This window comes from Salvia miltiorrhiza, chromosome 7, assembly GCF_028751815.1.
Source record: "Salvia miltiorrhiza cultivar Shanhuang (shh) chromosome 7, IMPLAD_Smil_shh, whole genome shotgun sequence".
Classification (NCBI taxonomy): domain Eukaryota; kingdom Viridiplantae; phylum Streptophyta; class Magnoliopsida; order Lamiales; family Lamiaceae; genus Salvia; species Salvia miltiorrhiza.
Genome location: NC_080393.1, coordinates 28,506,644 through 28,527,013, shown reverse-complemented (window position 1 = coordinate 28,527,013; position 20,370 = coordinate 28,506,644). Strand labels below are relative to the sequence as shown.

At 34.6% G+C, this 20,370-nt stretch overlaps 2 protein-coding genes across 7 annotated transcripts; one reads left to right on the top strand and one right to left on the bottom strand.

The window, feature by feature from the left end:
- Nucleotides 1-7,046: 7,046 nt before the first annotated feature.
- Nucleotides 7,047-10,816, top strand: LOC130995864 (uncharacterized). Of its 6 annotated transcripts, none has more exons than XM_057921324.1 (11): nt 7,269-7,424; nt 7,531-7,611; nt 8,055-8,400; nt 8,496-8,582; nt 8,665-8,985; nt 9,067-9,202; nt 9,282-9,444; nt 9,553-9,681; nt 9,774-9,968; nt 10,039-10,161; nt 10,294-10,816. In XM_057921324.1, the coding sequence occupies exons 3-11, from the start codon at nt 8,118-8,120 to the stop codon at nt 10,408-10,410; spliced, it is 1,554 nt and encodes a 517-aa protein (XP_057777307.1). In that variant the 5' UTR covers nt 7,269-7,424; nt 7,531-7,611; nt 8,055-8,117; the 3' UTR covers nt 10,411-10,816. The 6 variants fall into 6 exon arrangements, with proteins under 6 accessions (XP_057777309.1, XP_057777305.1, XP_057777307.1 ...); XM_057921327.1 differs by having other exon boundaries at nt 7,276-7,331; nt 8,499-8,582; XM_057921323.1 differs by having other exon boundaries at nt 7,276-7,331.
- LOC130995868 (probable WRKY transcription factor 4) lies at nt 10,685-12,991 on the bottom strand. The gene is made up of 4 exons (XM_057921338.1): nt 12,552-12,991; nt 11,451-11,854; nt 11,229-11,384; nt 10,685-11,171 (listed from the first exon to the last, which is right to left on the bottom strand). The coding sequence occupies exons 1-4, from the start codon at nt 12,801-12,803 to the stop codon at nt 10,889-10,891; spliced, it is 1,095 nt and encodes a 364-aa protein (XP_057777321.1). The 5' UTR covers nt 12,804-12,991; the 3' UTR covers nt 10,685-10,888.
- Between the last annotated feature and the right edge of the window lie 7,379 nt (nt 12,992-20,370).

Genomic DNA, 20,370 nt, shown 5'->3' with positions numbered 1-20,370 from the left:
CCAATATTAATTATAACATTTTTTCATTACTATCAATACACTCAATAACCTTTTCTCCACTCTTAATACACTCAACAACTTTTTTTAAGAATTTGTATCACTCCCTCCTAGGAAGTTCTTTCGGTGGACAGAGGGAGTATAAATTATTGTAAGAAAAATATGAACCTTGCTATTATCTATAGTATAAGAAAGAGTAGTTGTAAAAGTAACTTTTTCCTACCAAATTTTCTCCCTCTTCTCTTCTCTTTTTTTTTTGTTTTGATTCTTTTTTAAAAAAAATCGTCAACTTTTATTTATGAAAAAAATATTTAATATGAATGTTAAATTAAAGATCATGACAATATCTTTAATTTGATGTAAAAGTTATAAAAACTGGATTTGAAAAGAATAAGTTATGATTGTTTAAAACGTTAAAATTAATTTATTTTTCTCTCATCTATTTATAATGTTGAATATCACACTCTTTTTTACATGTTATTTTTTTGTTGGTGGAAAAATAAGTAGATGTCATTTTATTTCTTTCAAAAAAAAAAAACTATATGATCGTTTAATTATAATATCTTTAAATTTACATATATTTAAGTTATAATAGTTTTTAATGCAATTAAGGAAAATGAGATTATATTGATTCATTTTTAAACTTTTAAATTTAAAAAATTTAATTTTTATAAGTGAAATTTGCATTAATACTAATATAAAAATTAGTTATATATCTAAAAATTATAATTTTAAATATGAAATAAATTTATTTAATTTTACTTATATTTTATGTAAATTTTTTTTATTTATTTCTATAAATATATTTATTCTTATCTTTTTATTTTTAGATTATCTATATTTATGATTTTAAATAATTTTGGGCTATTTAATTATGGTTTTTTAATAATAATATAGTTTGGACTTTTAAGAGTCCAAAATAATTATATTAAATGTCACTATTAATTTGGTTATATTGTTGATTTAGTCTTATTTGCACAAAATGGGATTGACTTAAATTAATTGTTTTACGATCTATAAATTTAATTATTATCATACGATACTCATTAGATTTAAAAACCATAAAATTTGGCTATTTTTTACATTTTATGATTGTTTTGCCCTTAATTAGGGCGGAGCGAGTTCGAGTTTGCGTTCGGGTTGGGCTTCATGTTCAGGTGCAGGTTGGGCTTCGTGTTCAGGTTGGGGTGCGCGGATTATGATGGTACAATTGGTATAAATGAGTAAATTCGTGTCAAATGTGTCATTTATTAGGTACACTTGGCATAATTATGTTCATTTGTGTCAAATGTGACTGAAGATTGGATGATGGTGCAATTTGTACAAATGGGTAAATTCGTGTCAATTGTGTTATTCATTAGGTACATTTGACACAATTATCTCCATTTGTGCCAAGAGAAAGGGGGGGGGGGGGGGGGGGGAGAGAGACAAAGGAAGAATCACGTGTATAGGTTGGCTGGGTAAAGTAGGATCTGCGTGGTCCAGGGTATTTTGAATCAAAATTATAAAAAATTATCATAATTTATATTTTTCAGATAGGTGACCGAAAATTGAGTTTCATTGCTTTATATGGCTCTACGAGTGCATATTCTTTTACTAATATTGTTACTTTATGCAAATCTTTTTACTAATATTGTCACCTATTAATCTAATTAATAAACAATGATATTTTCATCCTTTTACACATTTTATAATTTTAAAAATAATAAAATATATCGTGATTCGTATACACATGAGGACATACTAATCAGTTATTAGTGTCAGCAATAAGATTGGTGAAGAATATTTCAAAGGTCGGTGAAGAAACGGCGGCAACACCACAAAAGGAGGAAACTATTTGAAATAGTTAAACCATCAAACTTTATGAAGAGATTCTCTCTTGCATTCCATTAAAATAATTAATTATAAACATTAACTATGCATATTTATTTAATATGATTATTGAAGAGATAGATCGAAAGTTATATACTATATTTTTACACTTATGGAGTTAAAAGTTTAATTATCTTAGAAAATATTCAATCGTGGTGCAGTTGCTTCAATGGCTGCATAGTTTTATTGAGATCAATTTGTGTCCGATTTAGATAACGTGATATATCTTCTATTTACAAATTACAGGATATATATATAGTGGAAATCGTCGGAAGATTATTCTTACATCTAGATTACTTATAAAAATCAATAAATGACATTTATTTACTATGATATGACCGTTGACGCTAATATTATTTGTAATAGGATTAAGCCTCAACCTATGTGACATATTTAGAATCTCACCATTTCAAATTTATCATATATAATCTTCATCATTTATTAATTAATTAACTATTACATTTCAAATAAAGATTCATTAATCTTAATAAATATAATTAATTATAAATGTATATATAATAATATTATTAACTTTACATATAATCTAATTAATAAATTTATTATTTATTTTATCTCGATAAAAATTAGATTTACATGTCTGACAAGAAAAAAAATTATAATTTATATACGATAAAAGATTTTAATTGAATGTTAGTGATTAGACGTATATTTGTTATTAATTTTATATTTCTCAAAAGCGTATATATTATATGTATATGTTGCAATATAGTATTATACTATATGAATTTATATATATATATATTATCTTCTTACTTTTCAATAAAACTAATTTTAAATTGAGTTAGTCTGCTCTTTGTGCTTTTAATGGATGCTATTTTTTCTTTTTCTTTTATATTAGAGCATCCGCATCGCTCATCCGCATCGCTCTACACGATGCGGCCTACTCGAGTAGAGGCGACATCGTGTAGGGCGATGCAGCCCCTCTCTACTCGAGGGCTCCTCGATAGAACGGGTGCCCCACGTTCGGCCAAATCTCGGGCGCGAGTTCTACACGCGCCAATTTTTTTTTTTTTTAAAGAAATTCGAATTTTGTAACGACTATTAGCCGATTTCACTTTTTTTTGTTTAATAGCCAATGACTATGTTAGCCGTTTAAAATTTATATATATTGTTATTTGTTTTCCTATCTATATATATCCCTACCTGCACTTTCATTCATACACCAATTCTACTCCTTCAAACTCCCCAAATTTCTCTTTCAGTATTTCCTTATTTTTTCTTCAAAAAATGGCGGAACCCCAACACGATGCTTCGTCTGATTCATCCGTCGGCGTAGTTCAAGCGATCATAGACGAGATCGAGTTGCAGAAACAATTGCTTGCTCAAATCTACACCCAACCGGCGCTGAGCCGGGACGTGTTAAACGTCCCCGGTCTTACGTCCACCGTGATCGTGAGGAGGCCCATTTACGTCTTATGCAAGACTACTTCAACGACAATCCGACGTACGGACCTACATTTTTCCGACGTCGTTTTCGAATGCAGAAGGAGTTGTTCTTGCGCATCGTCGAGGCTGTTCAAGGTGAAGATACCTACTTCCAGATGACCACTGATGCAATCGGTCGAGACTCTCTCTCCCCTTTGCAGAAATGCACATCGGCTATCTGCCAATTAGCCACTGGCGTCTGTGCGGATACTTTTGACGAGTATCTCAAAGTCGCCGACTCGACCGGGCGTCTATGCCTGAAGAAGTTCTGCAAGACGGTCATCCGGGCTTTCGGAGGCCATTATCTGCGCCGTCCAACGCAGGAGGACATCACACGCCTTACTCGGATGCACGAGGCGCGAAACGGATTTCCCGGGATGCTCGGGAGTCTTGATTGTATGCATTGGGGGTGGAAGAATTGCCTAAAGGCGTGGCACGGCGCATATACACGCAGTGATCAAGGGGAGCCAACTTTGATCTTGGAGGCCGTTGCATCCCACGATCTGTGGATTTGGCATGCCTTCTTCGGTGTCACTGGTTCGAACAACGACATCAACGTTCTCAACCAGTCGCCTCTCTTCACTGACGTGTTGGATGGAACGGCGGCGCCCGTGCTCTTTCAGGCGAACCATCGCTACTACCAGATGAACTACTACTTGTGCGACGGCATATATCCGGAGTGTCGTTGCTTCGTCAAGAGTCTACCAATGGCGACCAATCCGTAGGAGGCGAGGTTCAAGAAGATGCAAGAATCAACACGGAAGGATGTCGAACGTGCCTTTGGAGTCCTTCAAGCTCGGTGGGGAATCATTTGAAGTCCGGCGCGTAATTGGTACGTGGAGCACCTCAAGGACATCATGTTGTGTTGCATCATTCTCCACAACATGATTATGGAGCACGAAGGTGAAAGAGCTACCAATTGGAGAGATGACGACGCAGGACACAGGGCGTCCAGCAGTGACTCGATGGAGAGTGGTCGAGCAACCCCAGTTTCCTTGGAGGAATATGTGCAAAGAGATACTATTCTCCGAGATAGGAAGTTGCACGCCGCGCTCCAACGTGATTTGATTGAGCATGTTTGGGCACGTTTCGGACCTCTAGAGCAGGAGTAGTTATTTTTAGGATTTGTTTTTATTTTATTAAGTTTTATGTAATTTTTAGGATTTCAAAATTAATGCAGTTTAAATTTGAAGTAAATTGTGTGATTTAAATTTATGCAATTAAACTTAAATGAAAAATGGAAAAATCAAAACTAAAAAAATCAAGTAAGCTATCATGTAATCCCAATGCGGCCTCCTTACTCAATGTGGTCCCCTTTTATCAAGTAAGCTATCAAGTAGGCTATCATGTAATCCCAATGCGGATGGTCTTAAACCTCAATTTCATCATGAATTGAGACATGCACGTGTATGTAAATTATAAACGCGTTCGGTCATTGATTTACATGTTTGCATAAAAAGACACAAATTCTATAAACTGATTACTTTAAAACAAAATCTTATTTATTTCAGTTTCGTCCATTAAAATAATAATACTAATACTAATACTAATACTAATACTAATACTAATACTAATAATAATAATAATAATAATAATAATAATAATAATAATAATAATAATAATAATAATAATAATAATAATAATAATAATAATAATAAAATTAGTAGTGCATAAATAAAGAATTTAGATAAAGAACAATAGAGGATATGATGTTAAAATATACTATTAGAAATCTTTAATCATGTATCAAATTTATAATAATCTCAATCGAGTGAAGAATTCATATAAATCACCTCATTTCACATTGAGTTATATATATATATATATATATATATATATATATATATATATATATATATATATATATACAAGATTTCACCAAAATAAAACTTATACAAGAAGAAGCTATTGCTCTCCAAATTAAAAATCTACATTTAATTGGCGGAATGATTGAGACTAATACAATTTGAATTGCTTTGTCAATTCAATTTGACCAAATTTATTTAATTAAACAAATAATCTAATTAATTTAATTTTATAAAATAAACTGGTGTGATTAAGTAAATTATTTCTTCAATTTAATTTGGTTATAAAATAATATATTTTGTATAAATTTTTAAAAATAAAATTTGGATTCAACATAGATTTTTTATGAAAGTTTATCAATTAAATTACTAAATAAATTAATACAATTTGAATATCGCATCAACTTTCTTAAGCTACACACGAGATGATTTTCAGAATTTAGTTATGACCTTTCAAACTTCAAATAAGTTAATTTTTCACGCTGCACATGAAATAATGCACAAAAATTTGTTAAGATTTTTCAATTTGCATACAAGATGATATTTAGAAGTTAGTTATGATCTTACAAGCTCAAGATGATAATGATCTTTAAAGTTACACACGATATAATTCTTGTAATTTAGTTGTGGTCATTCAAAGTTCAAATAAAATGATACTCACAAGTTAAATTTGTTCTTTCAAACTCCAACCGAGATGATTCTTGGAACCCAATTATAATATTTGAAGCTAATAATGCATAAAAGTTTGTCAAGATTTTTTCAAGTTCCATACAAAATGATGTTTACAAGTTAGTTATGATGTTAGAAGCTCCAAATCATACAATCTCATAAGTCAACCTTGATTTTTAAAGCTCCAGATAGTGATGTTAAAAAAATTAAAACACAAAAGTTTATTTTTTGTATTTTAAGGTCTAAACGAGATGATGATCAAAAGTTAGGTGTTCAAACATTATATGTCGTCTTTCGGACTTTAGTTGATGATATGATCCTACCGGATTCTGATGAGATTATGCCCAGATGAAATAAAATCTTCAATATCAACCTTTTCCAACACATTATTAAATAAAAATTTATATAGAAAGAATATTTATTATTCTAACAAAAGGTTAACATTTAATTGAGGAATATGATTTAGATTAATATAATTTTAACTACATTAACTCAAATTAAATAAATTTAAAAATAATTTATATAAATAATTATTTATACAAAAATAATATCATATAATTTAAAATAATTTTCCGTCAAATTTCAACGGGTTACGCACTAGTTAGATGAATGGATCCAATATTTTATAGCAAAAAAATTTGTGAGATTAATTGTCCTATTGTGAAACATTAAAATTCAAATCCAAACTCATATCGGTACAATTTAACTAATGGGGACCTCTTCTATTGATAGAAGTTTAGTGAGAAATTGTTATAAGAAATCTCTATATCTGGATTACATGCAACGTGTACAATTATAAGTCACAATAGTTCATTTTGTTTAATCCGAAAAATTGATGTTATTACGGTGATCGTGTTCGGCCCTTACTATTTGATATCTATTATTATTTGATTGGAATAAAAACACGATAACCTTGACTATTCAGCAATTCAACTCCAGATCAAAACTCAGTTACAACATTAATGATCATTCATATTTAGTAGCTTATGCTTCTTTGTCTAAAATTTATCGTTGATTTAGCTGAAGAATTATAATTAGGGTCAATATTTCCTAAAATTCCCATACATTTCGACTCAATTTCCCGAATTGCGTGATCCATCTACGGCAGCTTGACGATGCAGTTATTTTTCTTACCTTTTTATAAGCATAGCATAATAAATGCATATATATTAATATATGTTTTGATTGAATAAATAAAAAATGGAATATAGTTTGGTGGATTTTAGTGTTTTAGGTGGCTGGTTTTAAGCGATTTTTTTTGTGTGTGCGTGTGAGTGTCTTTGTTTTTCTGGTAAACATTTGTTTATTTGGATTAAATTCAATACTGATGCATTCAACAGTTGTATTAAAATACCGAATATTTTAACATTGTTAGTTCTTTACAGCACTCTAATCATTTGAAGTCATTTTCATGACTTGAAATTTTTGTAGTTTGTTAGGGAGTTCTTGAAAAAAATTGACAACAACCCTTTTGTTTGTTTAAGTTTATAAATAAACTTTTTATGGAGTTGGGGTTTCTCCTACAATCATATTTCTGTTAAGGTGGGAAAGAACCAAAATATTCATACAAAAGTTGAATTTTTTTACTTTTTGGAGAAAAATGATTTTTTTTAGCTCCACGTTTCCTTTGATTTGGTGACTAGCTGTTTTTCCATTGGTTTCTGGTCAAAATTAGGCTGTGTGCCTCTTCAATGACCTTATATATTTCTGATATAAGTCTTCCAATTTTTTCCCATATCAGAATTCAAGATTTTAATTAGCTCTGAATTTTCCATGTTGATCGAAGTATGTCAAGACTGAAGACTGATTAGGCCTTCTACAGGTTAGCACAGTTCAATATCAAGTGTGTATAATTTTTATTTTTTCAGAGTTGCTTCATCTTCTTATCGATCATGCTATATGTGTAATTTTTGTTTCATTTGAAATCGATATCTTGAATTCTCAGCTTGAATTTAGCCTTTATATTTGATGCTCGCAAAAGGGTCTGGGCTTTGATGATCATATTGGCACATATATTGATAATTTGATGAAATTATTCTTGATTTCTTGCTGAATAATTATGAAGAAGCTGAGTGTTTGACTTCATCTTCTAATATTGATTAAAAATGCTAATACTTTTATTGGTCGACAGCTATATTATGCATCTGATACATCGTTTCCCACCATTGAAATATAACCTTGGACTGTTGAACTAGAAAAACTCAAGATCTTCATCATCGAGCATTTATCAAACACTAATTTTCTTGTTTAATAATTCCTGTGTAGCATGTTTGCTGCATTCATTCCATTTGATAAGAGGAAGGCCGTTAACGAGCTCTAGCCGTGCCTATGGGTAGCTGTGTTTCTAAGCCTAACAGGAAGCTGAAATCAAAGGCGAAACACATCTATAGGTCATGTAAAATCCGCAGAAAGACAGCTCGCTCAAGTGTCATAGCGCCTATAGACCAACCCCCCGATGACGGTGTCGATGCAGATGAATTCTGTTTCCATGAATATGTTATGGTCGACATTACAGATGGTCGGACAGCAGTCTGCAGAAGGTACGAGGTGCAGAGCCCCGAATTCCAGTTTCCTGAGGTGGAACTGAGACACAATCAAGCTGTTGCAGACAGTAGGTTCCGTTGCATATATTTCCATTTATAGCAGTTCAAGATAGATGTTGTCTGAATTTGAGCGTAGAGATTGATCTCTTCCTTTGTTTTTTAGCAGGAATATCGCGAGATGAAGTATGGTTTGATACTCTAAGCATTCTTGATTCTGATACAGATGAAGATTTTGTCAGCGTAGTTGGAGGTAAATTCTTGATTCATTCTACTTCTATTCAACCAACCAGCAACTGAGTGATTCACTCTGTTTGCTCGTTGCTTTGCTTCAGACAGTTTCTCGTCCTCAGACAGTCATACTGAGAGCAGCATCAATGGCTGTAACGAACAAGCTGTGGAATTTGGTAAACAAAATACCGACTTTTCTAACTCAGCAAAAGCTGATGATGATGCATTTGCCACCAGTAAAGTAGGCTTACACCATTCAGAAGAAACGAACTCGGCTCAGTTTGTTCCATCAATGGATGTTGCTGACATAAAACAGCCCCCGTATCACCAAGGAGGGTCGATAACTAGAACAAGAAAGAAATCAGCAGTTGCCATGGTTGCTGTAAGAAGGAAATCTGATGATGGAGATGCTCCGGCTGGTTTCTGTGAGTAGTAAAGTTCTAATCTATGCCTTATCTAGATTCGTATACTCGAGCAAATGCTAATGATACAAGTGATTTCCAAAGGTTCATCAGAAAAATATTTATACAACCCAAGAGCAGGGCTCCTCATACCTAAGTCAATGGGAGAGAAGCCATCTCGCGGCAGTTGGTGTCGCGTCTCGCCTTCTGCATTCAAGCTGCGGGGAGAAAACTTTTTCAGGCATGCTTCCTGGTTATTACAAGCATAATCATCTCTACTTATTTGTACTGTTTTTTCAATGTTATTTTTTCTGATGCAGAGATAAAAAGAAGTACCCTGCTGCTGACTACAGTCCTTATATACCTATTGGTGTCGACTTATTCGCCTGCCCTCGGAAAATATATCATATAGCAGAGCACATTGAACTCCCTAATACTAATTCATACCATGAAGTGCCTTCACTACTAATTGTAAACATACAGGTACTACATTTCATTTTTTTTCTTCCGTTGCTAGCAGTCGAAAAACACTACTATGATCCTTGATCTCAAATGCAAGAAGCCAAAAATCTTGATGTTTTATTATTGCAGCTTCCTACTTATCCTGCCTCAATGTTTCTTGGAGATACTGATGGGGAAGGGATGAGCCTTGTTGTTTATTTCAAAGTGTCCGAGAATTTCGCCTCCGACACCCCTCCGAAATTTCTTGACACATTAAAGGTGCTCAAACCTGTCTACTATCTGTATAAAGATGTTATACCTATTCCTTTTTGTGTTCCTATTTCATCATTTTCTTGATGATCTTCTTGCAGAGCTTCATCATGAATGAGATGGAAACAGTGAAGAGTTTTGCAAAGGAAACCGTGGTTCCTTACAGAGAGAGGCTAAAGATCATGGTTAATCCTGTGAATCCGGAAGCCCTTGGTTTGAGCTCTGCAGAGAGGAAGCTTCTGCAAGCGTATAAGGACAAGCCCGTGCTTTCGCGGCCGCAGCATGCTTTCTACAAGGTGTGTTCCTCTCCATGAAATGATGATTCTTGCAGTGTGATTTTCCTAAGCAGTTGCTGTGTGTTTGTAGGGGCCGAATTACCTTGAAATCGACCTAGATGTGCATCGTTTCAGCTATCTATCGAGGAAAGGGCTTCAGGCATTTCGTGATAGGTTGGAGCATGGGGTTCTTGATCTGGGACTGACAATTCAGGTTGTCCATTTCACTACATTTCCCTTTTTTATATTGTTAAAAATCAGTAGGAAAAAGACATGATGTTGTTTTAAGGTTTTGTGGGGTTAGGTCCGTTAGGACAGTTGTGACTGTGTGATGAACTGAATGCAGGCACAGACACCTGAGGAGCTCCCTGAGAGAGTTCTTTGCTGCGTTCGTCTTAACAGGATCGATTTTGTTAACATTGGAGAGATGCCTACTCTTGTAACCCGAGACGATGAGCTGTGAGTTGGGATAGATTTGGTGCTTCCAAGAATGAAGATTTGAACCTCAAGAATGATTTGCAAAACTGATGCCTTTTGATGGGGTGGTTCAATCTGATGGGTGCAGAAGAGAAAATAGAATCAATATGAGATGCTGATATCAGTAGAGCTTCAAGTAGCTCAGATTTTTTTTTCTCTTGCTTCCAGTTTCTGTTCACACCAGAACGACGGAGGGGCTTGAGGCCTGTTACAACGAGACCGAAAACAAAACTCAACTTATCTTTCCCACATTGGAGAAGTAAAGTAACAAATCTTCTTTATTTTTATTTTTTTCAAATGCTGGTGGTTTCACAAAGAATATACAAACAACAACTCAATTTCTGTAACTAATCTGAAAGTAATGTGTGTATCCTAGATTCTATGTTTGTGCATCTCTCTGTCAAATCAAAGCTTAAGCAAACAACAGAATCAATTAATCAATCAATCATGATCTTCTTCTTCTTTTAGCTGTTATATATTTTCCAGTTATTTTGAGAGGAAGCTATGCTATCCTGTTCTTCCTTCATGTGAGGAAGCCGCTGGTCGTCGCCCCCGTACCTCTCAGCAAGTTCATTCACTGGTCTCAGCTGTGAGGCAGCAGCACTGCTATGGCTGCTCGTCTTAGCAGCAGGGATGTCGTGGTTGTGCTTCCCCTCGTACGTCGTTATCACAGCTTTTGCATCGGTGGCTGCCCTCTCCACATGCTTTCGCACATTGCAACCTTGGCTCGTGCACTTGTAGTAGCTTCTGCAAATACAAACATGAGAGGCAGAGAGAGACAGAAGAGAGAGATGTTTTTTTTACCTCGGGTGAGGATTCCCCTTAACAACTTTCTGCCCATATTTTCGCCATCTGTAACCATCATCCAAGAGATCAACTTCACTTGTTGTCTGAACAATGATCCTAGGCTCCGTCACTGTACGACGAGACAAGGCTTGCTCCGAGGTTTCCCCAACACGTCTGAAAAACACAGATATAAGAATAAGCAGAGTTTCAACAACTCATTGAAAGCACTAGGCCCTATACCTTCTCTTGGATTCGTGTTCATCGCCATCTGCCTCGCTGTCAGTTGAGGCGGACACGGAGTCCTGGTCTGTGGAGCAATCTGTAGCACGCCTAGCAGGGCGGGGGTGGTTGTGCTGGCCTTTGTAGATGATCTCGGTTATCTGACCATCGAGAGAACGCTCTACTTTCTTCTTGACCGGGCAATCCGAGCGCGTGCATTTGTAGTAGCTTCGAGGAAACTCACTGCCCTTCACCTGTTTCTGCCCATACTTGCGCCAGTTGTACCCATCATCTGCAGGCTTATCAACTACCAACTGGGATTTCATTTGTGAAATCTCGGGCACACGAGGAGGCACGTTTCGTTGCAAGGAAAAGGTTGTTGATGACGAGTGGAAGTCATGTTGCTCGCCTGCTCCTACCATGCCCTATTCACATAAAGAATGTTTTCATCCAACAACAACATTAATTTATCCACAAGGACCTATAGTTATTAGGACAACAAGAGAGTTTATAGGATGGCTGTCATAAAAAAAAGTTGCAATCTTGATTCAGAGTTTGTGTTACATATAATGATAGTCATTATAACCAAAATACCCTTGTATGATGTAACAGTGTAAATCATTAAGAATATGCATATTTACACCAAAAAAAGGTTAGTACGTAAAAACCTTTTTGCTATATGATAGGAGTATGTACTAGAGTAGTTAATCAACTCTATAATAATTGGAACACGAATTAAGTACCAATACACCATGCCACATAATTAACTTAACATTATGCAGAAGAGTCCTTTTTTCCTTCCGATGGCAACAATAAAAGGAAACATTTAGTAATTTCCTTTGTAAGACAATTCTGCATACATATATATAGCATGCAGATATGAAAGTTCAAACTTGAAAGTGAAACCAATATCTATATATATATATAGTCGTCTCAAGAGAAGGCAATATTGGTTATGCTTCCTAAATTTAAGCCAACTAAAACCTTTTTCCTCGATCACCAATCATAACCATGACTCGAGAGTTCCAATAAACATTTACTAACATTATTTTCCAATTTATTTATCCTTAGACCATCAAAACATGAAGAAACACTGTAAAATACAAATACAGTAAGAGTTACCTGCGGCGAATCGAGCAAGCTAGCGGGGCTCAAACCGGGCGGAACCGTGAGCATTGCCAGCGGCGGCGACACCACCAACCCCGCCGGCCTATTCTGCTGGAACATAAACTCAGCCGGCTGGCCGAAGCTGGGCATGAGAAGCTGGGAAAACGAACGGCAGTAGATGTCGGGGTCATTCTCGGGGAAGAAGCCCGACAGCAGAGTCATCGGGGCCGTCGTCGACGCCGGCGGCGGCGATTCGTTTTCGGCCATTGACTTGCCCTTTTTTTGACTTTGGATTTCTTGCTTGTTCGAGAAAACAAAACATAAAAGGAAAACAAGTGGTACTGATGCAAACAGAAAAAGCTTGAAATTTATGTGATGTGAAAACCCAAAAGTCGTCGCTCTGAGTTACGCTCACTCCGATGCAACTTCAATTTCCCTCCATCATCTACTATATAATTCCTATAAGATATATGTATAGTGGACGGTTATAATAAAATACTCCCTCCAGGAAACGTTGTTCTAATTTGTCATTTTTCGTCTGTTCATAAAAAATTATCCTAATATATTTTTAATAAATTTATGGTTCCTCTCTCCATTTCCACTCACTAATATGTGGACTTCATTCTCTACTTACTAACTTAACTTTTTTCTTTTCCTTCATTTGTGGATCCTTTTTTCACTAAGGGTGCGTTCTCTTTGGTTGTAAATTTATCATGAGAAAATGAAAGATAAATAAAATTTTACCCTTTAAATTCTTCCTTTCTTTTCTCACATATCCTACTTAACTCTTACTCATTCTTCATTTACACTACAAAGGAGGAATAATATTATCACCCCAAAAAATGGGGTGATAATATTATCCCTCCTTTGTAGTATAAATGAGGAATGAATAAGGGCCAAGTAGGAAATGTGGGAAAAAAAGAGAAGGATTTAAAAGGTGAAATTTTGTTTATCCTTTCTTTTCTCATGATAAATTTACAACCAAAGAGAACGCACCCTAACTAAATAAATAATACAATTTTTTTTTTAAATCCGTGTCTTTCTCCCTTAAGACAATATATCGTGGACGGATGGAGTAAGTTCATGCGAATAATTTAGTAAGAATCGAATGTGATGTTTCAGTGATTTTTGCCAATTAGTTTTATGGAATAAATTGAAATTTTGTGGCTTAATTGATAGAGAAGTGAACTCGTAACTCAAATGTTTTTTTTTATTTCTATTTACTTGGAACAATAATTACTCATATATATATATATATATATAGTTATAATGAGAACCACACTTATCGTGAGAACATAAGAACCATTAAAATCAATGCATCTGCTATATAAATTAATGCATTCGCTATTAAATTTAATGCATCCGAAAATAATAAAAATTTTGCTCCCTTCAGGATTCGAACCCAGGATCTGCATTCATCCACCAAGATGATGCATCCACCGTAGATCTTGATGATCGAATGGCTTAAAATGGTTCTCCGTTCTAATTTTATTTAGTGGTTCTTATTTGAACATCTCCCTATATATATATATATATAGGGGCGTGAGACTCCCTATTTTTCGTGCAACATGAGTACAATGAATAAGAAATATAATACTAATGAACAAAACGTATATCTAATGAACAAGATGTATATACTGATGAAAAATAAAATTTAAAAAATTCGTAATGAATATGACATATATACTGATGAACAGGGCTGTATATACTGATGAACAATGCAGTATATACTGATGAATAACAAAATTTAAAATATTATGCTCCCTCCAGGATTCGAACCCTGCCAAAAAAAAATCACCCTCCAGATACAATATCAGCCATATGATTGATAAAATAAACGCAACAGATCATGCCCAGATCTCACTAAAATTAGGGGGTCTCATTGGAGCAGCCCCTATATATATATATATTCTTACATTAGCTCCATAATATTAATAGAAGCTCGGTAATTTGATCAAGAATTTCCAAGGGAAAAAAATGGAAAAATTGGAAAACCTGAATTTGGGTAAGGAAACCATCTGTCAGATTATCACAGTTCACAACTCACAAACTGTCTAGTGTCTACTAGTAGCCTACATTTAAGAGTTGTTTCAGATTTGTAATTATAATCAAATGTGGTAATGTTTAATTTTGTTATTGTTGTGTCATGTGACAGTTAGACGCAGCTCTTACCACATAAATATAGGGGATGCTTAATATTGTTTTGGTCTCACCTCATTTATTAATTCTTTTTGATACAATTATTTAGAAAATTAGATTATAGTATAAAATGTATGATATCATATTTAATATGATAAAAATTGATTATCCAAAAAACCCAAATTAATTCAAAAAAAAAAAAAAAAACTGAGCAAGTCAAGTGAGACATAATATATAAGGTACAAATGATGTTCTACTTTGTCTATGTTTAAATTTGTAATTATATCTAAAAAATATTAATTTTAAAATATTTTCCCAAAAAAACAAACAATTCAAATCACAAAGAATAACATTTCATCCATTACAAATGATGTTCTAATTTGTCTACATTTAAATTTGTAATTATATCTAAAAAACTATTAATTTTATAATATTTTCCCAAAAAAATAAACAATTCAAATCACAAAGAATAACATTTCATCCATTCCCAATTTTTTTAGTACGGAGGAATAATGAGAGAATTCTTGATCGAATCTTTTGGTGAGAGGCAGAAGACAAAGTATGTAGAGAGAGACATATTATTTTTACTTGTTTGGACTTTAATACATGGTTGTTGCAGAGAGAGAACGAGATTTATGACTTGTTTGGATTTTAATATTCCGTAATTTGGGTTGTTGCTCCCAACTAAATATAGTCTTTCTCACATTAACTCTGACATACACACACACAAACTGACCTATAATAGAACCAGTCAATGTGAAATACACAAATTTTATGGTAGTCCTAGAAATAAATGACTCCAGTTGAATTCTAAGTTAAAATTTCTTGTATATAAAGATTAAGATGTCTTCTTCGTTCAAGTCGTAAATTTATTGTGGGAATAAAAATAATATTTTTTTCTTTTTAAATTTCTTATTTTTTATTTTTTTTATTTTATTTTCATTTCAACGAGAAATAATTTTATTCTTCTATTTTTTATGTGATAATATTATTTCTCATTGGAGTGAAAATGAATAGTTTATAATAAAGTAGGAGATAAAAAAATATTTTTTTTGAAGATATATTTGTCAAAAAAATAAGAGAAAAAAATGAAGATATTCATTTTTAAATGAGAAGATAGATAATTATGTGTGGGCCACATGAAGAAATATTTTTATGTATTGATTTTCCATTTTAAAAAGTGACCTATATATTAAAATGTGACGTCCAAATAAAATAATGTGGCCTATTGAACTGAAACAGAGGGAGTATAAAATAAGGATGTCTATTATTATTATTATTAGGGATGTCAATCGGGCCAGCCCACTCGGTTTCGGGTCAGCCCATTCGATTTCGGGTTATTTTTGGTTCGGGCTAGTCGATTTTTTTATTTTTCGGGTTAAAATTTTTCAACCCTAACCCTAACCCACTCGGTTTCGGGCTAGCCCGTTCGGGCCCACAAGTTTTACGATTTTTTTTATATGTTTAATTTTTGTGTAGATAATCATATTCTTGTAATAAAAATATGTCGTATTTTTTAAATCAAGACATTTTACTTTATTTTAGATACAAAAAATAGTGTTATTTTAACATAAGTTTACATAATATATCTAACATTAATTTCGTTTCTGATAAAAATTGTGTATAGATTTAACATAAATGACTATCTTTCTTTGACTTTTATATCATAGATGTTTGTTATTAACCGTTGGAAAAAATCAAAACATATTCTACAAGCTTCAAAATGTTATTATCGAATTAAAAAGTAAAGTATTAAAGTTTAAAAATCAATTATTAAGAATATGTTCGGTTAATCGGGCCAACCCACTCGATTTTCGGGCCAACCCTATTGGGCTCGGGCTATTTTCGGTTCGGGCCATTCGGGCTAATTTTTTTTTGGGCTAAAAATTTTCAGCCCTAATCCACCTTTTTTATCGGTCTATTCGGGTCGACCCGTCGATTTCGGGCTTTTTTGACATCCCTAATTATTATTTGATTGGATAAGGATCTTTAAATACAATGTCGAACTAGTTGATAGTTCCGTCAAAATCATCATAAGCTAATCGTTATATATATATATATATATATATATATAGGGAGAGGTTCAAGAAAGAACAATAAATAAATAAAAGAACGGAGAACCATTTTCAGCCATTCGATTATCAAGATCTACGGTGGATGTATCATCTTGTTGGATGAATGCAGATCCTGGGTTCGAATCCTGAAGGGAGCAATTTTTTTATTTTTTTGAGTGCATTAATTTTAACAGCGAATGCATTAATTTTTACAGTGAATGCATTAGATTTGATGGTTCTCACGTTCTCACAAATAATGTAGTTCTCTCTAGAACCACACCCTATATATATATATATATATATATATATATAGAGAGAGAGAGAGAGAGAGAGAGAGAGAGTTAGGTTCAATTAAGAAACTCTTAAGTATGGAGATTAAAGAACAAATCTATACCACCAATATAATGAGGTCGGACGGTTATGATTAGTAGATTGCTTTTTCTTTTTTTCCTTTTTAAATGTTGAATATTCATTTCGTGCAATTTTAAAATGATTTGAGGGTAGATTTGTATTTTTTATTTTAGACTAACCATCGAGCGATATTTACCCTAGAAATTACGGATTCATCTTTATTCATAAAACCAACACACACAATCACATACAAGCACGCACATGGCGCCACCCATTTTTACCTCAGCGAAGCCACAACCACCGCCTTCACGCCGTTGCCGCCTTCTCTCTTTGCTGCCATAGGCAAAGCCACAACCACCGCCTTCGTCCCACCTATCTCTCTCTAAACCCTAAATCCCCAAATTTTTCATTGACTCCACATCCTTCGATTTTAGGCAACGATGCCGCCATTGCCAACGTGACGCCGCCTCCGCTTGGACCTGTCCTCGACTGAACAGAAGCAGAAGAGTCACCGCCGTGCTCTAGACACATCTCTCTCTCATACACATTGTGAAAAGCAGCAGCAAACCACCACCCTTAAACAATCGAGAAAGAGGGTTTGCTCTTGAATTGAGGCTCCTTTTTTATTCGATTTTTTTTTTCTGCTTTTCAATTGGGGGTTTTCTCTTCAAACCACCCTTACTACTAGCTTTATTTCTACTGTTTAAGTGCCATTAGCAGTTCAGGTATTTAGATTTCTTGACAATCATCAACTCGTTTAAAAATTTCTTGAAAGAGTTATGCCCAAAATGCATTCAGATTTAAACTCAATTTAACCCTTACGTGGAATTAATCCACTAGTCATGACTCCAACATCAATTGTGCTCTTCGGAGGTCAAAATTCATTTCGCCTTGTGCCCAAAGGTTACTTGTGGTCAAGACGCCTTAATCGATTAGTGATCAGTTAATTAATTAAGTTGCCCAAACCTTTTGAATCAAACCTAGTGTATCGAGAACATACTCATGCAGTTATTATGACCATTTAGACCTCTCGAGTTTTAAGTGTTCATGTTAGTTTATCTTGCCCAAATCAGAATATAAACTTAGCTAGACATAAATGAAATAAACAAGGCAAAAGACATAAGAGAAAACATAAAGGAAAACTGAATTGAAATTACTTAAAGTAAATAAGTACTTATGACCAAAAGTGCCGCACAAAACATAAGCTAAAAACAAAGTATTTACGCCCACAACCCGGGGAAAGCTTGCTTCTCCACGAAAATAAAATTAAGCCGCAACAATTGGTCTCTAAATGGATTACCCTCCAGGCGTGAAACCTTTTGAGTATTAATAAAGGCGATTAGGGCTACAGAAGGCCAAGCCCATGGTGTGGCAGCTGGATCCAGAACATGTGGAGATGCACCCAAATCTTCAGACAGACACGATTGTCCTCAAACGTGCACATGCAATTATGCCCAACAGACACACAAGACTCAAAAGGTTCGCATAGCCAAAATCGCAAAACAAAATTGCAAGAAAAGAAACCAAGTAAAAATGCGCCGCAATCTTAAAATTGATGCCATCAGTCGAGTCAAGAAGGCGCAAGGATGTTCCTCCCATCGCTCATTCTCTCAAGTGTTTAGGGACGTGTTTACGCTGAGGACATCTTGCTAGGTTTGGCCATAAGCTTTGTCTATTTTCTATTGTCTCCCCCTTTAGCCAAAATTCCAGATGCATCTCATTAGGTCTTTTATGGGTTGTAATATGACTTAAGGCGTAAGGTAGGAAAATTTGGTACGAGGCTAAGGTCATTTTGAACTTCATTGTGGGCATAAGATTTCCCAGATCTTTATGATCCATTGTCTTTTCTTGCGAGCCTAAGCACATACTTCCTAGGAGGACATCAACATTTTTTCTTATTTTCTTCTTGTCCTGTATTCTTTCTTTTTTTGAGCTTATTTATATTTGGGATTAGATTTCCCATTTTTACAATTCTTGCTCCAGTCCTACCCATAGGTTTCACTACACTATCTTCCCTTCTTTTTGCCCCTAAGTTCAGTTTGACCGGGTTGGCTCAAATCGAGGCAAGCGAATTCAAAGAAGGGTTAAGTATAAAATAAGCCCCTAACATAGAGGCTCGTATCACGTATAGATCCCTATAGTTGAAGTTGGTCCAACTAAACCCCCAAACTACTTAATTTCTTACAATCAGGCCCTCTGCCTTAACGACGACTTAACGTTGTTCGTATTTTTGTTTTTTTAATCATTGGGCCCCACAAATAACTACCTAAAATCCCCCTTTTAATTTGGGGATATTTCGAAACCTTAGAATCCTAAATCGCGACGAAGGATGTCAAATTCCAGAGTATTTTGTGTAGTTGTGTGAAATTATTATAGGGTTTCTCTGTGTTCTTACATTTCCAGGAGAGACATGAGTTTCAATTCTGTTTCCAGTGGGTGTGGGTCGAGTTCGTGGCGCGGTCGATGTCAGTTTGAGGGCTCCGATTACCCAAGGTTTTGTAAGTGCGAATTTGAAGGTAAAAGGTTGAGGGCGTCAATAATGACATCATGGACAGACGAAAACCCCGGTAGGAGGTTTTATGGATGTCGAAATTGGAATGTATATTCGTGACTTTCATTACTTATGTTTATGTTGAAGTTGTTGACTTGAACTCCCTATTTTTTCTTGTTTTAGACGAAGAATTGTGGTTTTTTTGATTGGTTGGTGCTGAAGCCCGTCGTTAAGACTTCGGGTAAATGAATTTGTAATTGTCCTATGCCTGCTATTAGGTTCCGCTAATGGCAAGTATAAGGTCGATCCCATAGAGAGTCGGTGTATCTTGATGCTCGATGTTACAAAGTCATAATTATAGAAGGGTTCCCTCTCTAGGCAAAGGTATCACTCGCCAGTACTCTGGCCAAAGATGGAATGTAATTCTACTTTGGGTAATATGTAAAACTGAAATAAAATAAGAAAAATATTAGTAGTAAAGACAACCTGATTTGGGCACGATTTCGTTAAGTATGGGCAAAGTCCTTGTTCATTGGTGCAAAGTTATTTACTGTGCTTGTGTGTCATTGGTTATAGGTCGTTGATCAATGAGATGTGCCCCAGATTGTCACGGTGTCACGAACACACCCTCACCCAGCCCAATCTATCATTTACTTGTAAAGTAATGCAAAAGACACTCTATGCACACTATCTAATCCGACCAACCATCTACGAAGACACTAATAGACGCTTTGCCCAGACAACATTAAGATAAATAGACCCAATTAGCTATACTGTATGCCCAAAGTGCATACACCAC